The following is a 21,560-nucleotide window of genomic DNA, read 5'->3' as shown; positions in this document are numbered from 1 at the left end:
GCATTTCTTTCATAATGATGTAAAAATATTTATTTTGAATAAAAAAATATTTAATTTATAAATAAATCGAGCATTTAATGTCACACTCTTAGGAAATCTGTAAAGGGGGCATGGTGTACATCAAGATTTCTCTAAAGTAAATTTTAACCTTCTCAAGACATTGGGTGGGACAAGCATTTTTTCTTTTTTAATCCAGTGTTAACCATATAAAACATGTCAACCAGCTGTGAAGATGCTGCCCTCTAATGCTGGAGTGAATTGAGACTCCCTCTGGTTTGGTTTAGATGTATCACTCTGATATCATGGGTTAGATTTTTGGTTTTATTCTGGTTCCTCAAAATGAATGTCTGTTTTTTGCTGGCAGATCCACACCGTTTCTTTTGATTCTTTTAGCCTTGTACTTGCGCCGTCTGCTCTTCTTCCTCTTAACTAAAATATCAGCACTCAGGTCCACTTCCACACGGACAAACACGCCGTCCTGACATTCCTACGGTTTGTTGTTAGTTCTTTGGTTCAATTTGTGCGACTAAAGGCCCGTTCACACCGGGACGAATTTCGCCGGCAATTTTCGCTGACGTTTAACGCCTCGTGACTAAACAAAGGGCACCAATGAGAGTGTGCAGACCGACGCGAAAAAACGCCACGCGTCAAAGCGTAAAAAAAAAACGCCTCGGGTTGTTTTTTGTTTTTTTTGACGCCTCGCGTCGAAATCTATTCGACCAATGAGAATGGCGCTTTTGCACACGTGTCTGGAGCTTCTGAAGTTACAGTAAAACACAACTTGGGGGCGCTCAAACACAAAACTGCCTTGCTGAGCACACATACAAGTGAAGAAGACAGACGCCAAGTAGCGTCTACACTGCCGCGAAGAAATAATGACGGACATTCTAAAATATCCCCGAACCAAGCACCAGTTGGAGCAACTGGTGGTTGAAATATTCATGTTTTCTTTGTATTATTCTGACAAGCGTGTAAATACCTGCTCTCTTCTTCTGAGTGAAAAGCGACTTTAAGAAGCGTAAAGTTGCGCAGCGCCACCTTGTGTACAGGAGTATTTCTGTTTTTACATTAAGCGCCATCTAATGTCAGGGAATGAAATCGCATGTTCGTTCGGCTCATCGTCAGCGAAAATCGCCTGGGTGTGAACACAAAAAACGTGGCGAAAAACGCTGGCGAATAACGCCTGGCGAATATTCGTCCCGGTGTGTACGGGCCTTAAGGCTCACTTCCTACTAATATAAAAACCCGGGTTAATGAGTTTGAACATATTACCATCTTATAGAATTAAAAAGCCTCTATAAAGAAGATTTCAAAATAGAACTTAAAAGAGATTACAAATCCTTTTTATTGGATAGGAGGCTTAAAACAGCAACTGCATTTTAATTGTAGTGTCTGAGCATGTGTGTCAGATATTACACCTTAACAGAGTGCAGTGAGCATGAAGAACAGTAGTCCTTATTTAGCTACGGCACCAGATGGTGGTTTGCCACAGGTGCAGCTATGTGATAGTGTATTCAGTGAATAATGGGCAGAGACGTGACAGGCGGCGAGGAAATGAAAACACAACGGAGTGAGAAAGGAGATGAACCGAGCAGGACAGAGTTAAAGACGTAATGAAGAAGGGCTTTTAACCCCTGCAGGATTCTGTGGAATAACTGTGTGGGGTTTTTTCCTTAATGTGTCTATGCTTAGACAATCTTAGCATCCTTACTGCCAGCACAGTCTTTCCAAGCTCCACGTCCTCGCTGATGACGGCGGCGTAGACGTCCTGGCTGAAGACAGGGCGGTTGTCGTTGACGTCGGTCAGGTTGATGTTGACGGTAGCCATGTCGCTGAGAGGTGGAGACCCGCCATCTGTGGCCTCTATGGTGATGTAGTATTCATGAGAGGTTTCGTAGTCCAGTGGTTCAATCACAAAGATGTCACCTAAAGAAAAGATAAAAAGAGATTGGATTTGCTTTATTTGTGCTTTTTTAACTTTTGAATGTGTTCGAAAGGTGACTCGTCTTTAGAGGACCGGGTCAAATTTGACCCGATTTGTTTATCTCACTCTTTAAATGATTAAAAACACAAGATATCATCCAATATTGTTGTTCCTCTCATTGCTAACTTAGTACATATTCATGACTCTGGAAACACTGATTTACTATTTTTGGCTCCACAGACCTCTTATTTTACAATAAACCACACTTTTCAATTCTAAAAACTTTATACGTTTGCGTTTGTTTGGGTGTGTATATCCCTTGTGCTATCTTAGATGACCCCACCCTTACATTGACGTGTTCTCCCTACCATGACAAAGGTGGATAAAGGTAGAGAGGATTTCATGTTACCCATGGACACCAGTGAAGATCACAAATCATTGAAGAAAAAAGGTTCAGAGCACTGTCTAGTGGGTCTAGATGACCCAACTCCCAATGGTAAAGTGCCTAGGATAGCACAAGGGTTAAATGTTGTGGGGGACATTTGATTCACAAAAGCCCGCAGCTTTAAAGTGATGCATACAATAGACAATATCCCTGCTGGGTCATATTTGAGCCATAATAATGTTTCTTTTTTTTTTAGACTTGTAGAATTTACTAAAAGGGTTGTAATCGGTTTCATTGCGATTAAATAGTTGTTTCTGATGATTAGATGAAGTCTTGCTCCCATACTTTTTATACACTCAAACTTGCACTGCATTCCACAGCAGTAGCACCTTTTGGGCTAACGCTGTTGGTTAAAAAGTGTCTGGACATTCGCCATCACGTACCAGAGCGCGCATCCACACTGAACATGCCGTGCTCGTTCCCGCTGATGATGCTGTAGGAGATTTCCGCGTTGGCTTCTTTGTCGCGGCTGGCTGCCTGAACTCTGAGCAGTTGCGCGCCGACGGCCACATCCTCAGGCACGGTGGCGGTGTATTCGCGATGTTCAAACACCGGAGGGTTATCGTTGATGTCCAGGATGGAGACCGTGACCGTGCAGAGGGAGGAAAGACGAGGGGAGCCCCGGTCAATGGCCTGAGCCGTCAGCTCATACACCGACTGCACCTCGCGGTCCAGTGGACGCTCCAGACTGATTACGCCAGAGTTCTCATCGACCGAGAAAGATCCATCCGCTGAGTTTATCAGCGAGTAGAGGATATCGCTGTTAAGACCTGGAATGAGAGAAAAAGCAAAAAAAGGGTTTTTATTTTAATACATTTGACCAAAATACAAATGTTTGACCAAAATGATAGAAAAGCAGCGGCAAATATTGGTTTTTCCTTACTTTTATGAGCTCTGATCACTCATTTAATGTAAAATGCTACAAAATGCTCATTTTCACTTTCCACCAGTGAGGTCATTTGGAGGCATCAGTTCCAACCGTCCGTCATTGGGCCTCTTCAGAAACAGTTTTTACAGCTTTATGCCTCCCGATTTCACTATAAATTAACCATTTAAAAAAAGATGAGATCTGAATAAATCTAATGCGGGTTTGATTTATTTGTTTTTGAATTTACGATTAAACCTTGTTAAACTGAAACAAGAAAACCATGAACTCCAGGAGAGCTTGTCTTTTCAGCGTATGCCTTTTCCATAAGTTACTGCTGTGGTAGCCGACAATATTTAACAGGAAATTCGTTCATTCCTTCCGAAAGTAAACATCCTGTCAGCCCACTAATCTTAGTAATAGGTAAATTTGATTTTGCAGGCTAGTGGACTGGCTTTTGGAAATGCGATAAAGGATGCGGCAGGTTCTGAGGAGGAATTTAGGAGTTTATCACAGATCAAAGGCCACTGGTCTCAGTCGGTGCCTCTGTCTGGTTCAGTCATTTCTCACTGATAACTTCTCCCTCTCACAGATTGGAACAGAAGACTAAACTGGACCTCCGCTTTGTGTGTGAGAATCAGACACAGTTCGTTCTTCGAGTCCATGGCACACAGCGAGCTCTGCCAAAAAACTGACTCCACTCAGAAATATGTAGACGATGTTGAAGATAAAGCATGCTTTCTTCTCTTAGTAAGAAGTTAAACTTAGACATTTCATGGCTGGTTAAAAAAGAAAGTGAGAAATTGGGTCAAAGCAACAATGTTTATTTTTTGCATTCTCCATGTTTACTTGGATAAAGCTTTTATCTGAAGGAAAATGTTACCTGTCTATACATGCGTGTTACTGGGAAACATTAACAGTAAGTTTTTTTTAGTTTGTTTTTTATGTGTTGCAAACAGGGTTGGTAGGTATTGTAAATACACTATCGTGGCTGACTCATACTCTTTTGACTCGCCTATGGAGCTTTATAGTTCAGGGGTCTTATATATATGATAGTTATTGCTTGATTGACCTTTTTAGATATTACCTAAAAAAAATAGCTAACAGCGACGTTTAATTTTCAAGGTTTTCTTTAACCACTCATGGTTTGTTCACTTTGATTTTGAAATTTGGCTAAAAGAGGAAGTGCGAGTGTCCTCCCGTTGGTGATACAGGCTAAACTCCTTGACTGTGGAAAACTGAACCAGGCGTCCAGCTGAATCATTCTAAATAGAGAATGATGCTGTGGAAGAGGGGAGTTGGGGTCTGAACAGAAACACAATAAGAAACCCGATTTGATTCTTTGACTTCGGTTGTGAGGTTGGATTAAGCTCAGGGGTGAACCTGGAGAGAGTTTTCAAACATGGCAAAAGTGCAGAAATATCTACACATGAACCTCTCAGTGATCAGCAATGATCGCTCAACAGAAAAGATGCTACAGACAAATATATGTGGCCTCTGCGGTCTTGAGCTCGGCAAATGGAAAATCCCAATAATCCCTTTTGAGAAAATTAGCCTGAAAAGGGAGGGGAATTTCATTAGAGGGTAATGGACCTTTTAATTTGAAGGAGTTGATCATTCAGAAAATTTCACATGTATTATCTTTCCCTCTTGCCTGTTAGTGGAATGCAATCCCTCAGTGGAAGGATAAGTGCATGGTGCGTCAGCACTGAGCCAAGATAAATATGCAGAAGATGCTGAAGAATGTGCAGTCGCTCGAGCTCAACTGTGACCAGGAGTAATGCGGTGGGTGGGTCGGTGGGTGGCTGGTAATCGCATTCAGCGGACATTGTGCAGGCATTTGTGAACTTAGTTTTTTTTTGTTGTTTTTGTTTGCCTCAGCAAAAAAAAAAGGCAGAATGAAGACCAAGGGGGGTTGAAGTCCATCTCAACCTCTTGATGATCCGGAACAAAAATCTGTATACATGCGACTGATTTTTAACACATTTATAAATCTGTTGTTCTGCTTTTTCATTTTTAAACAACAACCTGTACATTCCAGCTTCTTCCTTTCCTAATACTGACAAATTATCCTCAGATTTTCCTTGTGATGCATGAAAAGGGAATAAAATCCTCCCTCCAAAGATTTTCCCACAGCAGGCCTATAGTTCGGAATCATAAGCTTCAGTAATGACCCTAGTTTACCATGAATTTAAAGAGGTTTTCTTCAAAGAAAAACCTCCAGCATATTTAACGTATTAATCATACTTTAAAGGAATTAACAACTTTGAATTAAAAAATCAAAAAAAGAGACTCCACTCCAGCAGTGTAATGGTAATGGTGGCGGAGTCTCCCGCTGGAGTTCACATCCTTAAAAGGATGAGCTTAGAGAGAACATTTCTCACCCGCGTCCGCGTCGTTCGCCAGCAGCTTTGCGACAAACGTCCCCGTCTCCGTGTTCTCGAAGACGGTGATCGTGTAAGGGTCCAACGCGAACAGCGGCGGGTTGTCGTTGACGTCCTCTACCGTGATGTGGATGTCGGCCTCGCAGTAGCGCCCTCCTCCGTCCACCGCCCGCACTTTGAACCTGTGCTCCTCCTGCTTCTCTCGGTCCAGAGGCCGCGAGGTCTTTAGCTCCCCTAAAACGATGGCACAAACAAACAAACATGCACTTTTCACAACATGTTTGCTAATTTCCTGTCACTTTAATAGATAGGGCACACTTCACACCATTAAGACTTTCCAACAGCACCTCCTTTTTCTCTCCCTCTCAATCTGTCAACTAAATAAAAAGCAACTTGCAGCTTTCAAGAGGGGAGAGAAATGAATAAGTAATTGAAGAACAAGAAAAGCTATGAAAGGGGATTGAGAGGGAGGGCTGATGAATGAAAACATCAGAGTTGGCAGCAAAAAGCAGCTTCAAAGTGTCTTGGGAAGAGAGGCAGCCAACTTAACCACAACACTGGAGGAAAGCTCCAGAGCCTCTCGGCCGTCCTAATCAGTATTACTCCCACTCGTCTGCACTAAAAAAAGGAAATCTTCCTCCTCCCTAACAGAAGCACAATAGTGTTTGCTGGACAGTGTTGCTGCTTCATTTAGTTGTTTGTGTGACAGCAGATGTGTGGTGGAGTTGCGAAGATCTCCTAGCTTCCTGAGCTTGGGCTTTACATCCTCTTTATTTAGTATGAACCTTTAAAAACGGGTTGGTTTGATTGGAGAGTTTGTAGACTGACTGATTTAGAACCTCTCCCAAAGGGCATCATTTGCAAGCAAGTAAAAATAATGGCCATTAACTCAACAAAACTGTGTACCTCTCCTCTTCACTGTTACTGTAAAGGGGGGTTTTTGTGGCTCTGCAGGGAAATGTTCCTACTTTCTTAAAAAAAAAAAAAAACACAGGTAAATAATACCTAAATAAAATCTCCTAAATCTTTTTGGCAGACAGTTCACACACAACAACACAGAAACATTCAGTGAAAGGAGGCAGTTTCCATGAAGGATGTAAAACTGCTGTCATGCTAGGTTGCTTCTGTGGCTTTTATGACACCGTTTAACACATATTCAATAAAACCACAAATGGATCTATAAAAATAAACTCCAAAATAATTCTTTCAAACTGTATTATTCTGTCAGACTGTATTGTGGTGGAATCTTTCCGCGGTACACTAAAACGTTGCACGGTTCCTGCTCCTCTGGCGGCAGAGCCTTTGAGCAAATGACATTGACTGTGGGAACGCACCTGTGTCGGAGTCAATGATGAACAACTCTGCTCCAACTCCCTGGAGTTCAAAAGAGATTTGGGCATTTGAGCGGATGTCAGCATCTGTGGCAGAGACCTGCAAGATGAGCCTGCCAGCCGGGGAGTCCTCTGGGACGCTTTCACTGTAGAGAAGCTGGAGGGCAAAGAGGAACGAGAAAGAAAAGATAGGAGGGGGTCAAATTAAAGGCAATGCAGAAAACCGAAATAAGGCGGCTTAATGTAAAATGACAACAAAAGTAGCCTTTACCTGTTCGCACACTGGGTCGTTGTCATTGGCGTCTAGCACCTTCACCTCCACAACAGCTTTAGCGGTGAAGATGCCATCACTGGCAGTAATATTGAGGAGGTAATTGTCCATCACCTCACGGTCCAGAGGTTTCCTGACAGAAACCTTCCATTCATTCTGAACATGTTCGATGGCAAATTGACCAAGCGGATCTCCTCCTGTTGAAAAATGAAAAAAAAAGTATAAAAATCAGAAAATGGAAGAGAAAAAAAAGAAGCTAAAGCACTGCCGTCTAAAATATCCCCACTTGCTGCATAAGGCAGAACCTAAATGAAATATCAAAGCAAACATTCAAACTATGAAACACAGGGCATGATTATAATCATGATCTGTTTAATCGAAAGATTTTTATTTTTTTTATTCAAATTTTGGTTACCCAGGCTATAAAAAACATGTCCAAATAGCATTTTGATGGGCCACCTTTAAGGGAGTAAAGCACAACAGCATGTCCAGTCATGGTGTGAACACTTGGTTGGCGAAAGCCAAAAGCCACGAGGCAATACAAGCATGGAAAAATGATGTTGCTTTTTGGAATGATTTCATGTTGCATTATTGCACATTAGGGCTGCACGATATAAGGAAAACTCCCAATTAGCGACTGTAGTGATCAGTTTTGCGATGACAATATAACTTGCGATACATGAACAAAAGTAAAAAATATTTCCATTTCACTGCAACAGTTTAATTCAAATTAGAGTCAACATAATTTAAATAATAATCCAAATGACCTTTGTCTACATAGGAGGCTCTATCTAGCATAAAAGGCTCCATCCGCTGAGTAAACAAAGTGAAGGGGTCCATCCGATTGGTCAAATGCATAAATGGATTTTTTTGCTTTGATAAATATTCTAAGCCACCATTAGATTGTTTTAGCACATTTAAGGTAACCATTTATTGCAATTTCTGCCATCTTTTGCGATATGCGTAGTGCACAGCTTGATATCGCTATAACGATAAATTTGCGATTTATTATACAGGCCTATTGCACAACATGCAAAAATAAAATAAATAGTCTTAGTTCATATAAAAGGGGGGTGGCCGCCTGTGTTCGGCAGCGGAGCCACCATCTGTGTGTGAATATGTGTGTGACTGGGTGAATGGGTCTGTGACTGTAAAGCGCTTTGGGCCTTGTAGGTAGAAAAGCGCTATATAAGTATACGCCATTTACCATTTACCAAAAGTATTGAAAACTATGTACGTGCTGGGAATAGTGTGTGGTGATGTCATTACAGCTGCTAACGGTACTACTTGTGTTGTTAACCAGCTCAGTGGCCTTGTGGTTAGAGTGTCCGCCCAGTAACCAGAAGGTCCTGGGTTATAACCCAGGCCGAGTTTGAACCCCCGAGTCAGACCGAAGACCTTAAAAATGGGACCTATTTGCTCCCTGCTTGACACTCAGCATTAAGGGGTTGGATTGGAGGGTTAAGCCACCAATTGGTTCCCGAGCGCGGCTGTGTCTGCAGCTCACTGCTCCCCCAGGGGATGGGTCAAATGCGGAGAACAAATTTTGCACACCTAGGTGTGTGACATGTGACAGATAGAGGGACTTTAACTTTAATTTTGATGTTAACATATCTTGTTTAAATGATAAAATCCTGTAGTTTTAAAGAAACGTCTTTTTAAATTTTATTTTAAATGTCAAACCCTTTCAGAATCTCGATCTCATAAATGTATTTAATTCAAGCTAAACTTTAAAACCAGTTAGAGGAAACAAAGTAATTATCGCAGTGTACAAGGATTTAATAATAGTTAAATTGTTTAAACTGATTATTAAAAAGAAGCAATTACAAAGGTTATGAAATGACATCAACTGATTTGTATCGACGCTTAATTCAAATTTTTAGTTTAATACAATGTTTAATGCAATTTTGCAGCCTGCAAACACTTTTATATTATTTTAGTTTTTATGCAGTACATGTAAAAGCAGAGGGTTTCTAATCTTGGTAATATCTTTTTTTAATAAACCTTCCCCCTTTCACTGGAGTTTACATTAAAACTTTGAATTCTATTATAAAAAAGTAAAATTGGTATCCTGGCAACAATTACACAGAGTCATTTCTAGGTCCCGCTTTTTTGGACAACACTTGAGATTATAGGAAAGAAAGAAAAAGTGTCATCTGATGAGGCATCAACTGATAATGCTTTTTATTTTAAAAAATTATATGTTATGTAACTGGATTACAGGAACAACTCTGGGCTCACTAATTGCATTCACACAGTAATGAAAAAAACCCACCTGTGATGAAGTAGTTCACTTGTTTATTAAAATCCTCTGAGTCATCATCTGTCGTGCTGAGGATGGCGATCACCCCACTAGGCGGAGGGTCATCTTCACTGACTGTTCCTTTGTAGATTTCGGCGGTGAAGCGCGGTGGGTTGTCGTTTACGTCGGCTACTGTTACCTCCACTGTGGTGCCAGAGATATGTTGAATTGTGTCCCCTTGGTCTGTGGCTAGGACTGCAATTGTATATTTGTCCATTTTTTCACGGTCCAGCTCTTTTAAAGTGGTCACCCATCCAGTTTCACTATTGACTGAGAACAGTTCAAATATTTCCTGTGAGTTCTGCTTGGGGTCAAGGCTGTAGATGACATGGCTGTTGGTGCCGGAGTCCAGGTCGGTGGCTCTGACCTGTACAACTTGAGTCCCACTTGCAAGGTTTTCAACTGTAACGGCCTTGTAGGGGTTGGCCTCAAAAATTGGCTTGTTGTCGTTGACATCTTTCACTTGGATGTTTACGTTGACAGATGCAAGTATGTCATCATTTTCAAACCTCGCCTGGGCAAGCAAAGTTAGTTGATACCATTTGGTCATTTCATGGTCAAGGCTCTTTTGCAACTTCAGTGCTCCATTCTCTCGATCTACGACAAACACGTCATCCTCGTTGCTTTCTGGTGTGTTTCCTTTCACAAGGCTGTATGTCAGTCCCTCGTGGCCTTCAGCCTGAATCAGAGCTATCTCTGTGCCAATGGGAAGGTCCTCACTAACTGTGTAAAGATAATGTGGCTCAACAAATTTGTGAATGGGCGTGTCTGATGAGACAATCCTGATGTAAACATGGACAACTGAATCTTTGGATGGATTCCCAGTGTCTTTTGCCCTCACAAAGAATGCATACAGCTCATTTTCCAGACCAATGAGACTTTCTTTGGTTACAATGACCCCAGAGGTTTTATGTATTTCAAAATTTTCTCTCACATTTTCAGCATCTGCTTCAAGAAAGTACTCAATGTCAGCGTTACTGCCCTCATCCATGTCTGAAGCTGCAATTTTAAGTAAAGAGGTTCCTCTTGGGACATCCGATGGAATTGTTGATTTGTATTCAGCTGCTCTAAACTTCGGGGCATTGTCATTGGCATCTGTGACGATAACATTAATAATACAGAAGCCTACTTTTCCACCACCGTCTTTAGCCATCAGGGAGATTGGAATGATTTTCTCGACTGTATTTTCACGATCCAGACTTTCAAGTGTCAAAATCTCTCCTTTGTCATTGATTGAGAACTTGTCCCTAGCAAAATCATTGACAATCTCGTATGTTATTTGGCCATATATCCCTTCGTCAGGATCTATTGCCTGTGCTTGTGCTACAAGGGTACCTACAGGTGAATTTTCAACAAGTTCTACTAAAGAGTCAGTCTGAGAGAAGGTGGGGTTGTGGAAGTTGGCACCAACAACTGTTACCATGACAAGGGCTGAGCCTATGAATACGCCATCTGACACTGATACACTAAGGTTGTATAGGGGTTGCATGTGTGGGCGGCGGTGGTTGGAAATGAGTATGGTCCCTGTTTGTTTGTTGATGGCAAAGTTCTGTTCATCATTCCCAGATATGATTGCAAACTCCAACTTTTTTGTATCTGAACTGTCAGGATCAGATGCCTGAACTTGGATGACAAAGTGTCCACGTGGAGCCAGCTCGCTAACTGTGGTGTTATAGATGAATTCAGTGAACATAGGGGCATTGTCATTTAGGTCCGTAACATCTATTGTCACAGTGACCTCACTGGAAAGGGCTGGAACTCCTCCATCCACAACACGAGCTCTCAACTTGTGCTGCTGTATGTCTTCATGATCAAGAACTTGTGCTAAAGAGATAATTCCTTTGTCACGGTCAATGATAAAATAATTGGAACTCTTCCCCTTTTCGTCGACCAGTTGATAGAATATTTCTTGGTTATTGCCAGTGTCAGAATCTTTAGCTTCCACCTGTAAAATGGATGTGCCAATGACAGATGCCTCAGATATGTTAGCATAGTACGATCTTGACAGGAACACAGGGGTATTGTCATTGATATCTTCCAGTATAACATCGACAAACACATCTGAGTGCGCTCCTGTCAGAGAGTCTGTAGCTCTAACATTTAACTTATAGGCAGGATGAGTCTCAAAGTCCAATGGTTGTATTACATGAATGACTCCTGTGTTAAAATCAATCGAGAACTGTTTAAAAGGATCTCCTTCAGAGATTGTATATACAATCCGAGGGCCTTCGGAATCATTTGCCTGGACATGCAGAACGGGGGAGTGCAATTGAATATTTTCAGGAATTTCAATACTGTAAAAAGGCCTCTCAAAAATGGGTATTGCTTTGTTCACAACTCTGACTGGCACTTCTACTTCTGCCGAGAGAGGTATTTCTCCATTATCCTGTGCAACGACGACTATGACAAAGTCTTTGTTGAGTGAATCTTTATCAAACTTCTTTTTGAGCAGAATTTCACCAGACCGGGTAATTTCAAAACTTCCCTGATGCTCCTTAAGGTAGTAATGGATATCTGCATTTGAGCCCACATCTTTGTCCACTGCGGTGACCTGACGAACAAGCTGGCCTTCCTCTGCATCCATTTGGACCAGGGCGTGATACGGCAGGTTCACAAACATAGGGTTGTTGTCATTGACATCTTCGACAGTCAGAGTTACTAAAACATGAGCCGCATCCTCAGATTTGTCCTGTCCTGTGACTTCCACAACAATGTCGTACGTGTCCTGTGCTTCGCGATCAAATGGTATTCCCGTAGTTGAGACAACCCCAGACGTCTGGCTGATTTGAAATCTGCTATCAGGATTAAGAATTCTAAAAAATAATGGCTCATTCACTTGATTCCCCACAGCAGCAATTACAGCCAGTGTTTTCTTGTCAGAGGAATTTTCCTTGATGTAAACTTTGTAAGAGTCCTGGGTGAATTTCAACTTGCTTTGTTTATTTTCTTTGACACTGATCTTCACTCTAGCAATGGTGGCAAACCTACCATCAGAGACTCTAATACTTAATTCATACCTGCTCCTAAGCTGTGTAACATTTTGTATTGAGATAATACCTTTCACTGGTTCTATCTTAAATTTATCACCAATATTTCCTTCAGAGATGGAGAACAAAAGCTTTGAATTGGGCCCAGAGTCGGAGTCGGTGGCGTTGACTTGAATTACCTCTACGCCTTTGTATGTTGGCAAAACAATGACTGCTTCGTAGACTTCTTGAGTGAAACTGGGAGAGCAGTCATTGACGTCAATTACGTTAATGGTCACGTTGGCGGCTGTCTCCGCAAACAGCCGAGGCATTCCTAGATCATGCACCTGAACTGTGAAATGAAAAACACTCCTCTCTTCGTAATCCAAAGTTGTTGTGATTCTGATGGCTCCTGTGCTTGAGTCAATGGCAAAATAGTTATGAGCATAAGGTTCAACAATCTGATAAATGAGTCTGGCATTCTGGTCACAATCAGCATCGGAAGCATGAATAACAAGGGGAGTGTTTTCATGGGTTAGAACAACACTGTTGACTGGGGATGACTCGCTGATTACACCTTTGAATTCCCTTTGGATAAAGACTGGAGTATTGTCATTTTCATCTTTTAGATGAATCAAAAGCGTTGTGTTGCTGGCAAGTCCGGCCATGTTGGTGCCCTGTATTATAAGCTTGTAGTGAGAGTTGCTCTCATAATCTAAAGTTTGCCGCGTTACAACCACTCCTGAGTTGGGGTTGATATCAAATGCATTGTTGATGTTGCCGGCTTTTATTTGATAGAAAATGGAGGACTGGCTGACGGCTGTGATGGAGCTTACAAAGCTTCCGGGATGAGCAGATTCACTGATTTCTGCTGCAAACTCCTTTTCGGTGAATCTAGGAGCTGCATTGTCAGAAACTGTCACTGCAATGTTTACAGTGGTGGTGGTAGACAATGGTGGCGTTCCATTATCAGTAGCTTTTAAGACGAGCTCAAATGCTGTCCTGCTGCTGCGATCCAGTTCTTTGGCCACGGTTACTGTCCCAAGAACAGAATCGATGGCAAAACAGTTTGCAACATTTCCTGCCAGACAATAAAATAAAAGAGAAGGAATTAAAAAAAATTTTTTTTTTCACAGTAAGACTACTAAAAACATAATTTCTTTATTTAACAGTATGCAAGTTGTACTTCTTGAAAACAACTCAATCATAAAAGTTCAAAAAATATAAATATGCATATTTACAAACAAAAATAAATGCTTGTCTTTTGCAGATTTTTGTGAGAGAAAATGGGTGGGAAACAGAGGAATTTACTGTCCTTCCACTTTATCAATCTTTACCAATACAAAGTCTTCAAAATTATGAATTTCATAGTATGTTTTATTGCAAATAAAGTAGATTTTAAATCAAATGTTATAATGAGAAGGTTTCAATTTCCTTTATATTCCAATAAAGTCTTTTGCTATTAAGTGGTTAATTACCTGATTCAATGCTGTAGATAACCTCTGCGTTGTGTCCTGTGTCTTTGTCAAGAGCAGTGACCTGTAGCACGGCTGTGCCGATGGCTGCAGATTCAAAAACACGGCCAGAGTAAGGAATCCCTATAAACCAGGGTGCGTTGTCGTTGGTGTCGTCCACGTTGATAATAACTCTCACAAGATTCCGCTTTACTGGAATGTCTTGATCTCGAACCTGGGGATAAGATACTTATTAAGATTGAAGAACAGCGGACACAAAGAGAAGAGAAATAAAAATGTCTGCTTAAAAAGAGATTGAATTGAATCTTCCATGTTTGGAATACCAGACCAACAAAGTTTCCATTTCATTGCGGGAATGAAATCTCCTTTCAAAATATCAATAAAAATAAAATGTCTTCTACTTTTATGTGTGTCAGTGATTCATACCATAACAGTGAGAACGTGACGATGCATTGTCTCATGATCCAGAGGTTCGGTGGTGTATAATGTTCCTGTTCCTGGGTCCAGGCGGAACTTCCTGAGGCTGAAGGGATCTGTGCTGCTCAGGAGTGTAAAGGTCAGTTTGTTCTTCTCATCTCTGTCCATGGCACTGATCTGCATGACCTCAGTCCCTGCTGGCTCATCTTCAGGGATGTTGACAACATAAACCTGATTGGAGAACTGAGGCCTGTGGTTGTTGGTGTCGATGACGCGAATAAGCACCTAAAAAATGAGAGGAAGTGGGTTTATTAATTTTGTTTAAATTGTGTTTTATTTGTTTAGAGGCAATTGCACAGACTTGTATCACTTATTTAAATTGACTTTTTATCTAAAAATACATTTTTTGTTTCGCCTATATGCAATAAACAGGAATTTAACATCCCCAAACTACAAAATTCCTCCGGGAGCATGTTTTATCAACACCAGCCACTTGTCTACTGGACTTCCGACAGAGGATTATGAAGAGCTGCTGGAATGCCATCTTTGTTTCCCATCCCAGCGAGAGGCTTCTGTCGCTGCCAAACATGGGGAACAAAGGGATCAGGCCAGATTAGACACCTGCATACCAGACACCAGGGGGTTATATCCTGCAAAGGGGACCGTTGGTGCCGAGCTGTTTTTTTGCAGAAGCACTGAAGGCACAAAAGCCTTGACCAGGTATCCGCTCACCAGGGTTCGTCAGATCTCTGCTCAAAACAACTGACCACTTGGGTTTGTGGTCATAATACTGTTTGTTGAGCAATGTGCGACCGGATCGGAGGCAAATATAGGCCCAACCTGACAGGACTGATAACAGTTACAATCTGCTGTGTGCTGTGATGTTGGCAGCGCTGCTGAAGCTCACAGATGTCATCTCGCAGGGGGGGTTGCTGGGATGCACGCTGTCTTTATCCTGCCATATCTCTTGTGCCATGAACAACTCGCATCACACCGCTAATCAGAATTTTTCTTTCCAATAAAAGCAGATATCTCTCAAAAGTAGAAGAAAAAGTACTCTGAAAAACTCTGGGTAAAAAGGTGTCCTTTACATTAATTAAGACGCTGCTTTCACATAAAATCGGCACCTTGCTTACAACTTTTCACAATCTTCTCGTGTACATCCACCCAAAAGGGTTTGCAATGTGTCTCAATGTGGCCAGAGTCAGATAACACACTTTGTGAATAGGAAGAAAGGTGACAAGAACTGATAAGTGCTCTAAAGAGCCAGAGAGAATGGAACCTGGTTAGTAGCTTTTACCTCTATACAAAATGTACCAATCCCCTCCCTTCTGTAAAAGCCACAAAAGCCTATTTATCTCCACACCCTACATATGCACACAAACTTGTCATTCCTTCTGCTAAGAGACTGGACAACACTTCAAAGAGCCTCAGCTCTGAGCATCACAAAGCAGAGAAAAAAATGCTCCTGTAGAGGAAAACCCTGTATTCTTTGTGCACGGCTTCCTGCGGGAAGCAAAGAGGGAACCAGGCTGGGACTGAAAAACAGACAGAGATGACAGATGGAGACACTGGGAATTAAAAAAAAAAGAGATGCTGTGATGCTGAGATAAAAAATGAGAGACGAGGGGGCTCAAAAACGATTAGGAAAGTTCGAAAAAATGTTTACATTTACAAACCAAAAGTTAAAGGTTTCAAGTGAAGGGGGTTACATAAACCAAATCCATGGCTGGGAGAGAAAGAAAAAGAGTTCAAGATTTCATAATAAGCTTCGATAAATCTGCATTTATCGACTTCCAAACTGAAAACTTTAAGTAAGACATTGTAATGAAGAGTGAAGCAACATGACATGCAAGAGACTAGGAACAGATTGTGAGCAGAACAGCTTGAGGTAGTTCTGTGTAGCCAAGAGAGGATGTCATAGAGCTGAAGAAGAGGAAAGGCTGCGCTGCATGCCAAGGCTGGCTTGTTATTTGCTGACTATTAGATGCCTACGTTTTTTTTTCCCCTCCATCAGCTGAGTTTTTGAAGACACTTTTATGGATCAGCATTCATTTAAAAAAATTGGACCATTCTGAAAATGAAAAATAGGGGGAGCATTTTAAGGAAGAAAATCTAGATTAAAGGAAAGTGATATCCACAACAAGGCCTGAGGGAGTTTTTTTTATGTGAGGAGAAAGCGCCAGCCACCCACCCACCCCCACACACATACACACATGTCAAGAAGCAGGTTCCGGGCAAAGGGAGGTCACTGGTGCCAGCCAATGGCACGTGTTCCCAAATCAGGATTAACATGACCCACAGAGGTCCAGCGTACGTACTTTTACTTTTCTAGAACCACAGAGAAATGGCTTTACTTTACTTTTATCGCCAACGAATCAACCATTTTTTTTTAAACAGCCGAGAGGGAGATGATCTCTAATGAAGGTTGTAACTTTGAGAGTTTAAACAAAAGAGAAAAATGTGAAAATGTAAATGTATGTCAGAGAAAGGTTTATAAAGTGTGCAGTGGGGGTTTTACAGCCTTGAAACTGTCATGGTGGCCTGTCAGACTCCTCCCCCTCCCAGCTCTGCTCCAGACTCTCAGCTGTGACTCATCACCTCATCCACGCACCTGCTACTTAAGGAGACTCACCTCAAGCATTCTTCGCCAGATCGTTAAACCTGATGGTGCTAAACTCACCTCATGCCTTGTCTGGCCCTCTGTGTGTCATGTTGCCTCGCTTACCTTCTGTTGCTGTGCTTCAGGTCTGCCTTTCCCACGAGAGTCTCCCGAGTCCTCAGCCGACGCGAGCAGAAGCTGAATCCCTCACGCTCCTCAAGAACTCCAGCCACGCCACCGTCAAGAACTCCAGCCACGCCTCCGCCAAGAACTCCAGCCACGTTGCAGTCAAAAGACTCCATTCACGCCACTGCTGTGAGCTCCGGTCACGCCGCTGTAAGATCTCCGTGCTCACCTTGGTCTACGAGCCGCTGTCAAGCTGCACGCCGCTCTCCCCTACTGGATCCGCTAGCCCCTTCAAAATAAAACTAGTTACTTACCTTTTCACATACCTGCCTCTTCCTTCCGGGTTGCAGCATCTGGGTCCACCTTGATCTGATCATGACAGAAACATTTATAATAATTGTAAAAAATAAGGATGACTACTTAGCGGAATTTGTCTATCGCAGGTTATTTTTGGAACATAACACCGGTGATGAATGAGGAAGCACTGTAAACAAATCAATCTAATGTTGCTACTAAATATGATTTCTTTTGCATTTGAATGCAGTAAATCCCTTTACCCTCACAGAAAACAAGCTGACCTGCAGTAATCAACTGGGTATATTGTATTGAATGCACTCATCAGCAATAGAGCAGCTCAGTTAGAGCTTAGATAATATGCACATGCATTTTTTAAAATCTGAGGGCAGTGAAAGGGAGCCTGCTGCTCTCGGTGAACATAATCTGCTGTGCTGGAGCTGCTTCTTTGACCCATTTCTGTATGACACTGGAAGCTGACGGTTAATGAAATGAGATTATTTCTGAGGGTGATTATCGAACAGCTCATCAAAGTCATCTTCACTACCTTTTGTCATTTGCAAATGAAATGGTGAAGCTGAAAGATGATAGTTTTGAAATTAAAGGTGGATATCAGAGGACCTATTCCAGAAATCGCAAAAAGTACGGCAGATCTTTTTTTTTTCAATCTTTTATTAAAAATGCTGAGAGATTGTCACAGACTAAGTGGAAATAGATATTTTTAAATATATGTATTAAGAATTTTAGTACAGACAATAGTGTATTGCTTTAAAAAGCTGCTGTTTTAATTGGTTCCTTTTCTGAACATGGTGGTAGGTGTAATAGTGCTGAATAACAAGCTGCACCAAGAACTTAACCCTTTGTGTGGGTTAACCTTTAAATGTGATTAATTTGACCGATATTGTCCCTGCATGTTGTGCACTGAAAGCCTTTTTAAGGAGCTCCCTGTTGTCAAGGCTTCCAAGAGAGCAGAGGAGGAACAGTGGCGAATAATAAGCACTAACAGGGAACTTTGAGCCTGTTTGTAAGGTTCTGCACCAAACTGAAGGACGTGCCGCTTCCACGGATGAGCACCAAAAATGCGTGTGAAGGCGGAGCTTCATCCAAGGCTCAGTGGAGCACAGCAGCCAGATGATGAAAGGCTTTATTCATACTGGGTGACAACAAATAGATTCTTTTGCAGCCACAATTCTCTGAAGCTCCACTTTGACGACAAAAGAACAAAACATCTCCAATGTTGCTATCCGGCGTGACCTAAAAGAATGCGGCTCATCTCATGGACAAGGCATGACAAGCAGAAAAAAAGCTTAAGACAGCTTGGATGCTTAAATATTTTAGTGTTGCTACTTAAGCTGTTGTATCACCTACAGCACAGCAACAGTTATTCCACCTTTACTTGTTGTTTAAGTTCTAGTTTTAGCTTGGGGCTAAAAGAAAGACAAAGTGGAGTTGAAGGGAGACAGTAAAAGTGGAAAAAAATTGAGATGGGCCAATATTTTCCCTCTAAATTGATATATTTTCAGTCAGCCAATCAAAGAAAATGACGTTACAGTAAGAAGGCTCGCCAGCAACAGCGATAACTAGAATTTAGATTTACGTGTGAACTTAACAAATTTAGCTACAGTAAAGATTTTCCTTTGACTTTCGTCCGTGTTCAGAAACATTGCAACGCCAACAGCGGTACCTTCAGCTTTGCTAGTGTGGGAACTAAAGCTACGTGTTCTTGGATGGACCTTTAGCCCATGGTGTGCACACTGGACAAGCAGGGAGGAGATTCCTCTTCTTTTTTCCCTACTATTTACTAGCCACCTACAGTTTTCAGAAGAGGCTTGGTGCCAAATGTCGAAGTGGTGCAAATGTCACAATCTAGGCGCGAAATGGTAATGGATTACCATTGTGTTGGGAGAGTGGCCTTGGTTTATCTTTATTTGAAAAACAACCGCTGATGTCGTCCTTGCCGTGTTTGGGTTGACAGGAAAAACCAACTATGCTCTCAGCGTTAAGTTGTTTGAATGCGGAAGCCCGAAATGTCAGTTTAGTTGCCTTTACATAGACTTTTCATTGGAAGTGGTCGCTTGAATGTGCGTTGCTGAAAGCGGTCTGTACATAGCCTGATCTGCCTTTAAAATAAATAACAGGTTTTTTGACTACAGATACCTAAAGCTTTGAAGCAAGACGTGGTTAGTTTTCATTAGCAGGGATTTGGGAACACAGAATTAAAGTCCATCTATTGACAGCTAGACAGTCTTAAAGTTAAAGCAGAAAACCTATTGGAAAGTTACAGACCCAGTTTAACTGATTCAGGTTAAGTCCAACACAAAAAAAAAAATTCCTACCACTTATTTTTCAAAATATTAGTCAAGTTTAAGAACAAAAAGCATATAAAGTGCTTTAAATGAGAAATCCCATTTTCTTTGTCCATCCAGCTGTGAGCAGTAACATCATCACGGCTTCAACACATGCTAACAAACGGGACAGTTTCCCGCTGCGTCACTCATTACCCTTCTCTTAACTCCTGTTATCCTCGCATGGGAAAAACAGAACAACGACAAGCGGCTCATCAGCCTCTGACCGTTTCATTAGCGTTTCAATTACCTGAGTGCTGACAGTTCGTGTCCCATCTGTGGCCTCCACTGTCAGGTTGTAATTTGATTTTTGCTCGGCGTCCAGGGGCCGCGCTACAATCAGGGTCCCGCTGGCCTTGCCCACGTCGAAGCGGCTGTCGTAATTACCACCTGCAAAGTTGGGTTTTAGCGCAAACAACAGAAAAGGACAAAAGATAAGAGGCAAATCATCACATAGTAGTGTGCGCATCACAAGGTTATATAAACAGCAAATGGGGGCACTGAGATGAACATGTAAACATCAATTTTCTGCTTGACAGCAGACACGAAATGAACTAACACCGATGTCGGTAAACATATTTTCAACCCTACTAAGCATTCCCTACATTACAGTTACTTCATGCATTAAACTTTAATCTAAAATAGTATAGACACAAAAGGTTTTCAAACACTTTATACAAAAAACACGTAATTTTAAACTCTTGGGATTATGCTGTAAATGCAAAATATACACAATGGCACTTGAGAAACACAAGTAAAGGGAAAATCTCAACATTAAAGACGTTTACGGAGGGGGAGGAAAAACAGTCGCACAAAATCAAACACGGCACAACACAAGTCAGCCACAACCAGCAGGCAGCAGCAACAATGTCAGAGTCTCTGTAAACAGTCTTTCAGGACATGACAGCAGCTACCTTCTGCTGTACAGTTGTGGTCACAAGCCATCTGAAGGATGGAAAACATCTCAGAATCCTCTACGCCGTCTTGCAACAATCCAACCAAACAGTGCATTCCGGAGAAAAGGGGGAAAGCAGTGAAAGAGCGGAAGACAAGAAAAAGAGATTTGTCAGTGAGACGTCGATTAGAAGAAAACAGGCTGGAAGAGAAGAGAGATGAGGGAAGCAGTTTTAAGATGGGCGGCTTTAAATCTTCTCAGGCGGACAGAGAGTCCCGTCGGTTAAAAGACGACGAGAAAAAAACTGCAATGAAAGCTAACTTCGATCGCATTTACTGAAAGTTTTCACTTCAAACAGTTAAATCAACACCCCCCCAGTATATTACAAATAAAATAAAAACCCAATAAAATTGAAGACCAGATTTTTAAAGGTCAATAAGAACCTTCACAGATGCACAGATGGAGCTTATTTCAATAAAATGTCATTCATCAATTAATGACATTTCCTTGGGTTATATATTTGTCTAATATTGTTGTTCCAAGCCAAGTCCTGTTAGTCAGAACAAGGCAGAGCAGTTTCTTCCATAAATTCTCAATAAGCAGCCCAGCTCTCCTGTGTAATGTTCTGCGCCTGCAGAACATCTGGGAAAGCTAACATCCTCCTGTCTGTCGAGAGCAGCTTGTTTCCTTCGTGTAGTGCATAAGTAAAGTAGCTTTTGATATGACTCAGTAGATGGTCTAAAGTGATTTGCAGAACAAATATTGCTGCAGCACACCATCTGAAATTTAGCCTGACAGCTTTTTTACTAAGCTCTCTTTAATACACTTGCTGCATCTGAAGAAAACTATACTTTGAGCTCATGGGGCATGATTGTTAAGATATTCATGATTACAACTACTGTCTGCTAGACTCCTCTG

At 41.6% G+C, this 21,560-nt stretch overlaps 1 protein-coding gene and 1 long non-coding RNA gene across 11 annotated transcripts in view; one reads left to right on the top strand and one right to left on the bottom strand.

Moving 5' to 3' along the window:
• Positions 1–21,560, bottom strand: part of fat1 (FAT atypical cadherin 1) — a 70,661-nt gene that overhangs the window by 12,006 nt on the left and 37,095 nt on the right. For 7 of the 10 annotated variants that reach the window (XR_002873747.1, XR_002873749.1, XM_023958002.1 and 4 more), the window contains exons 7-16: positions 20,662–20,730; positions 19,998–20,137; positions 14,390–14,665; positions 13,967–14,177; positions 9,496–13,569; positions 7,221–7,417; positions 6,953–7,106; positions 5,619–5,852; positions 2,753–3,139; positions 1,712–1,926 (exon numbers count right to left, since the gene is read on the bottom strand). Coding sequence is in view for 8 of the 10 variants with exons in the window: in XM_023958002.1 (XP_023813770.1) it covers positions 1,712–1,926; positions 2,753–3,139; positions 5,619–5,852; positions 6,953–7,106; positions 7,221–7,417; positions 9,496–13,569; positions 13,967–14,177; positions 14,390–14,665; positions 19,998–20,137; positions 20,662–20,730 (5,957 nt within the window). In the remaining 2 variants the exon portion in view is untranslated. The remainder of the gene's footprint in view (positions 1–1,711; positions 1,927–2,752; positions 3,140–5,618; positions 5,853–6,952; positions 7,107–7,220; positions 7,418–9,495; positions 13,570–13,966; positions 14,178–14,389; positions 14,666–19,997; positions 20,138–20,661; positions 20,731–21,560) is intronic. The other 3 variants (XM_023958011.1, XM_023958018.1, XM_023958025.1) reach the window with 1 other exon arrangement.
• Positions 16,485–17,429, top strand: LOC111947822. Its single transcript, XR_002873750.1, has 2 exons — positions 16,485–17,050; positions 17,129–17,429. It is a non-coding gene; the product is annotated as an uncharacterized LOC111947822 (long non-coding RNA).

Source organism: Oryzias latipes, chromosome 1 (assembly GCF_002234675.1).
Source record: "Oryzias latipes chromosome 1, ASM223467v1".
In the NCBI taxonomy this organism is placed as follows: domain Eukaryota; kingdom Metazoa; phylum Chordata; class Actinopteri; order Beloniformes; family Adrianichthyidae; genus Oryzias; species Oryzias latipes.
This window is presented reverse-complemented; position numbering and strand designations above follow the sequence as displayed.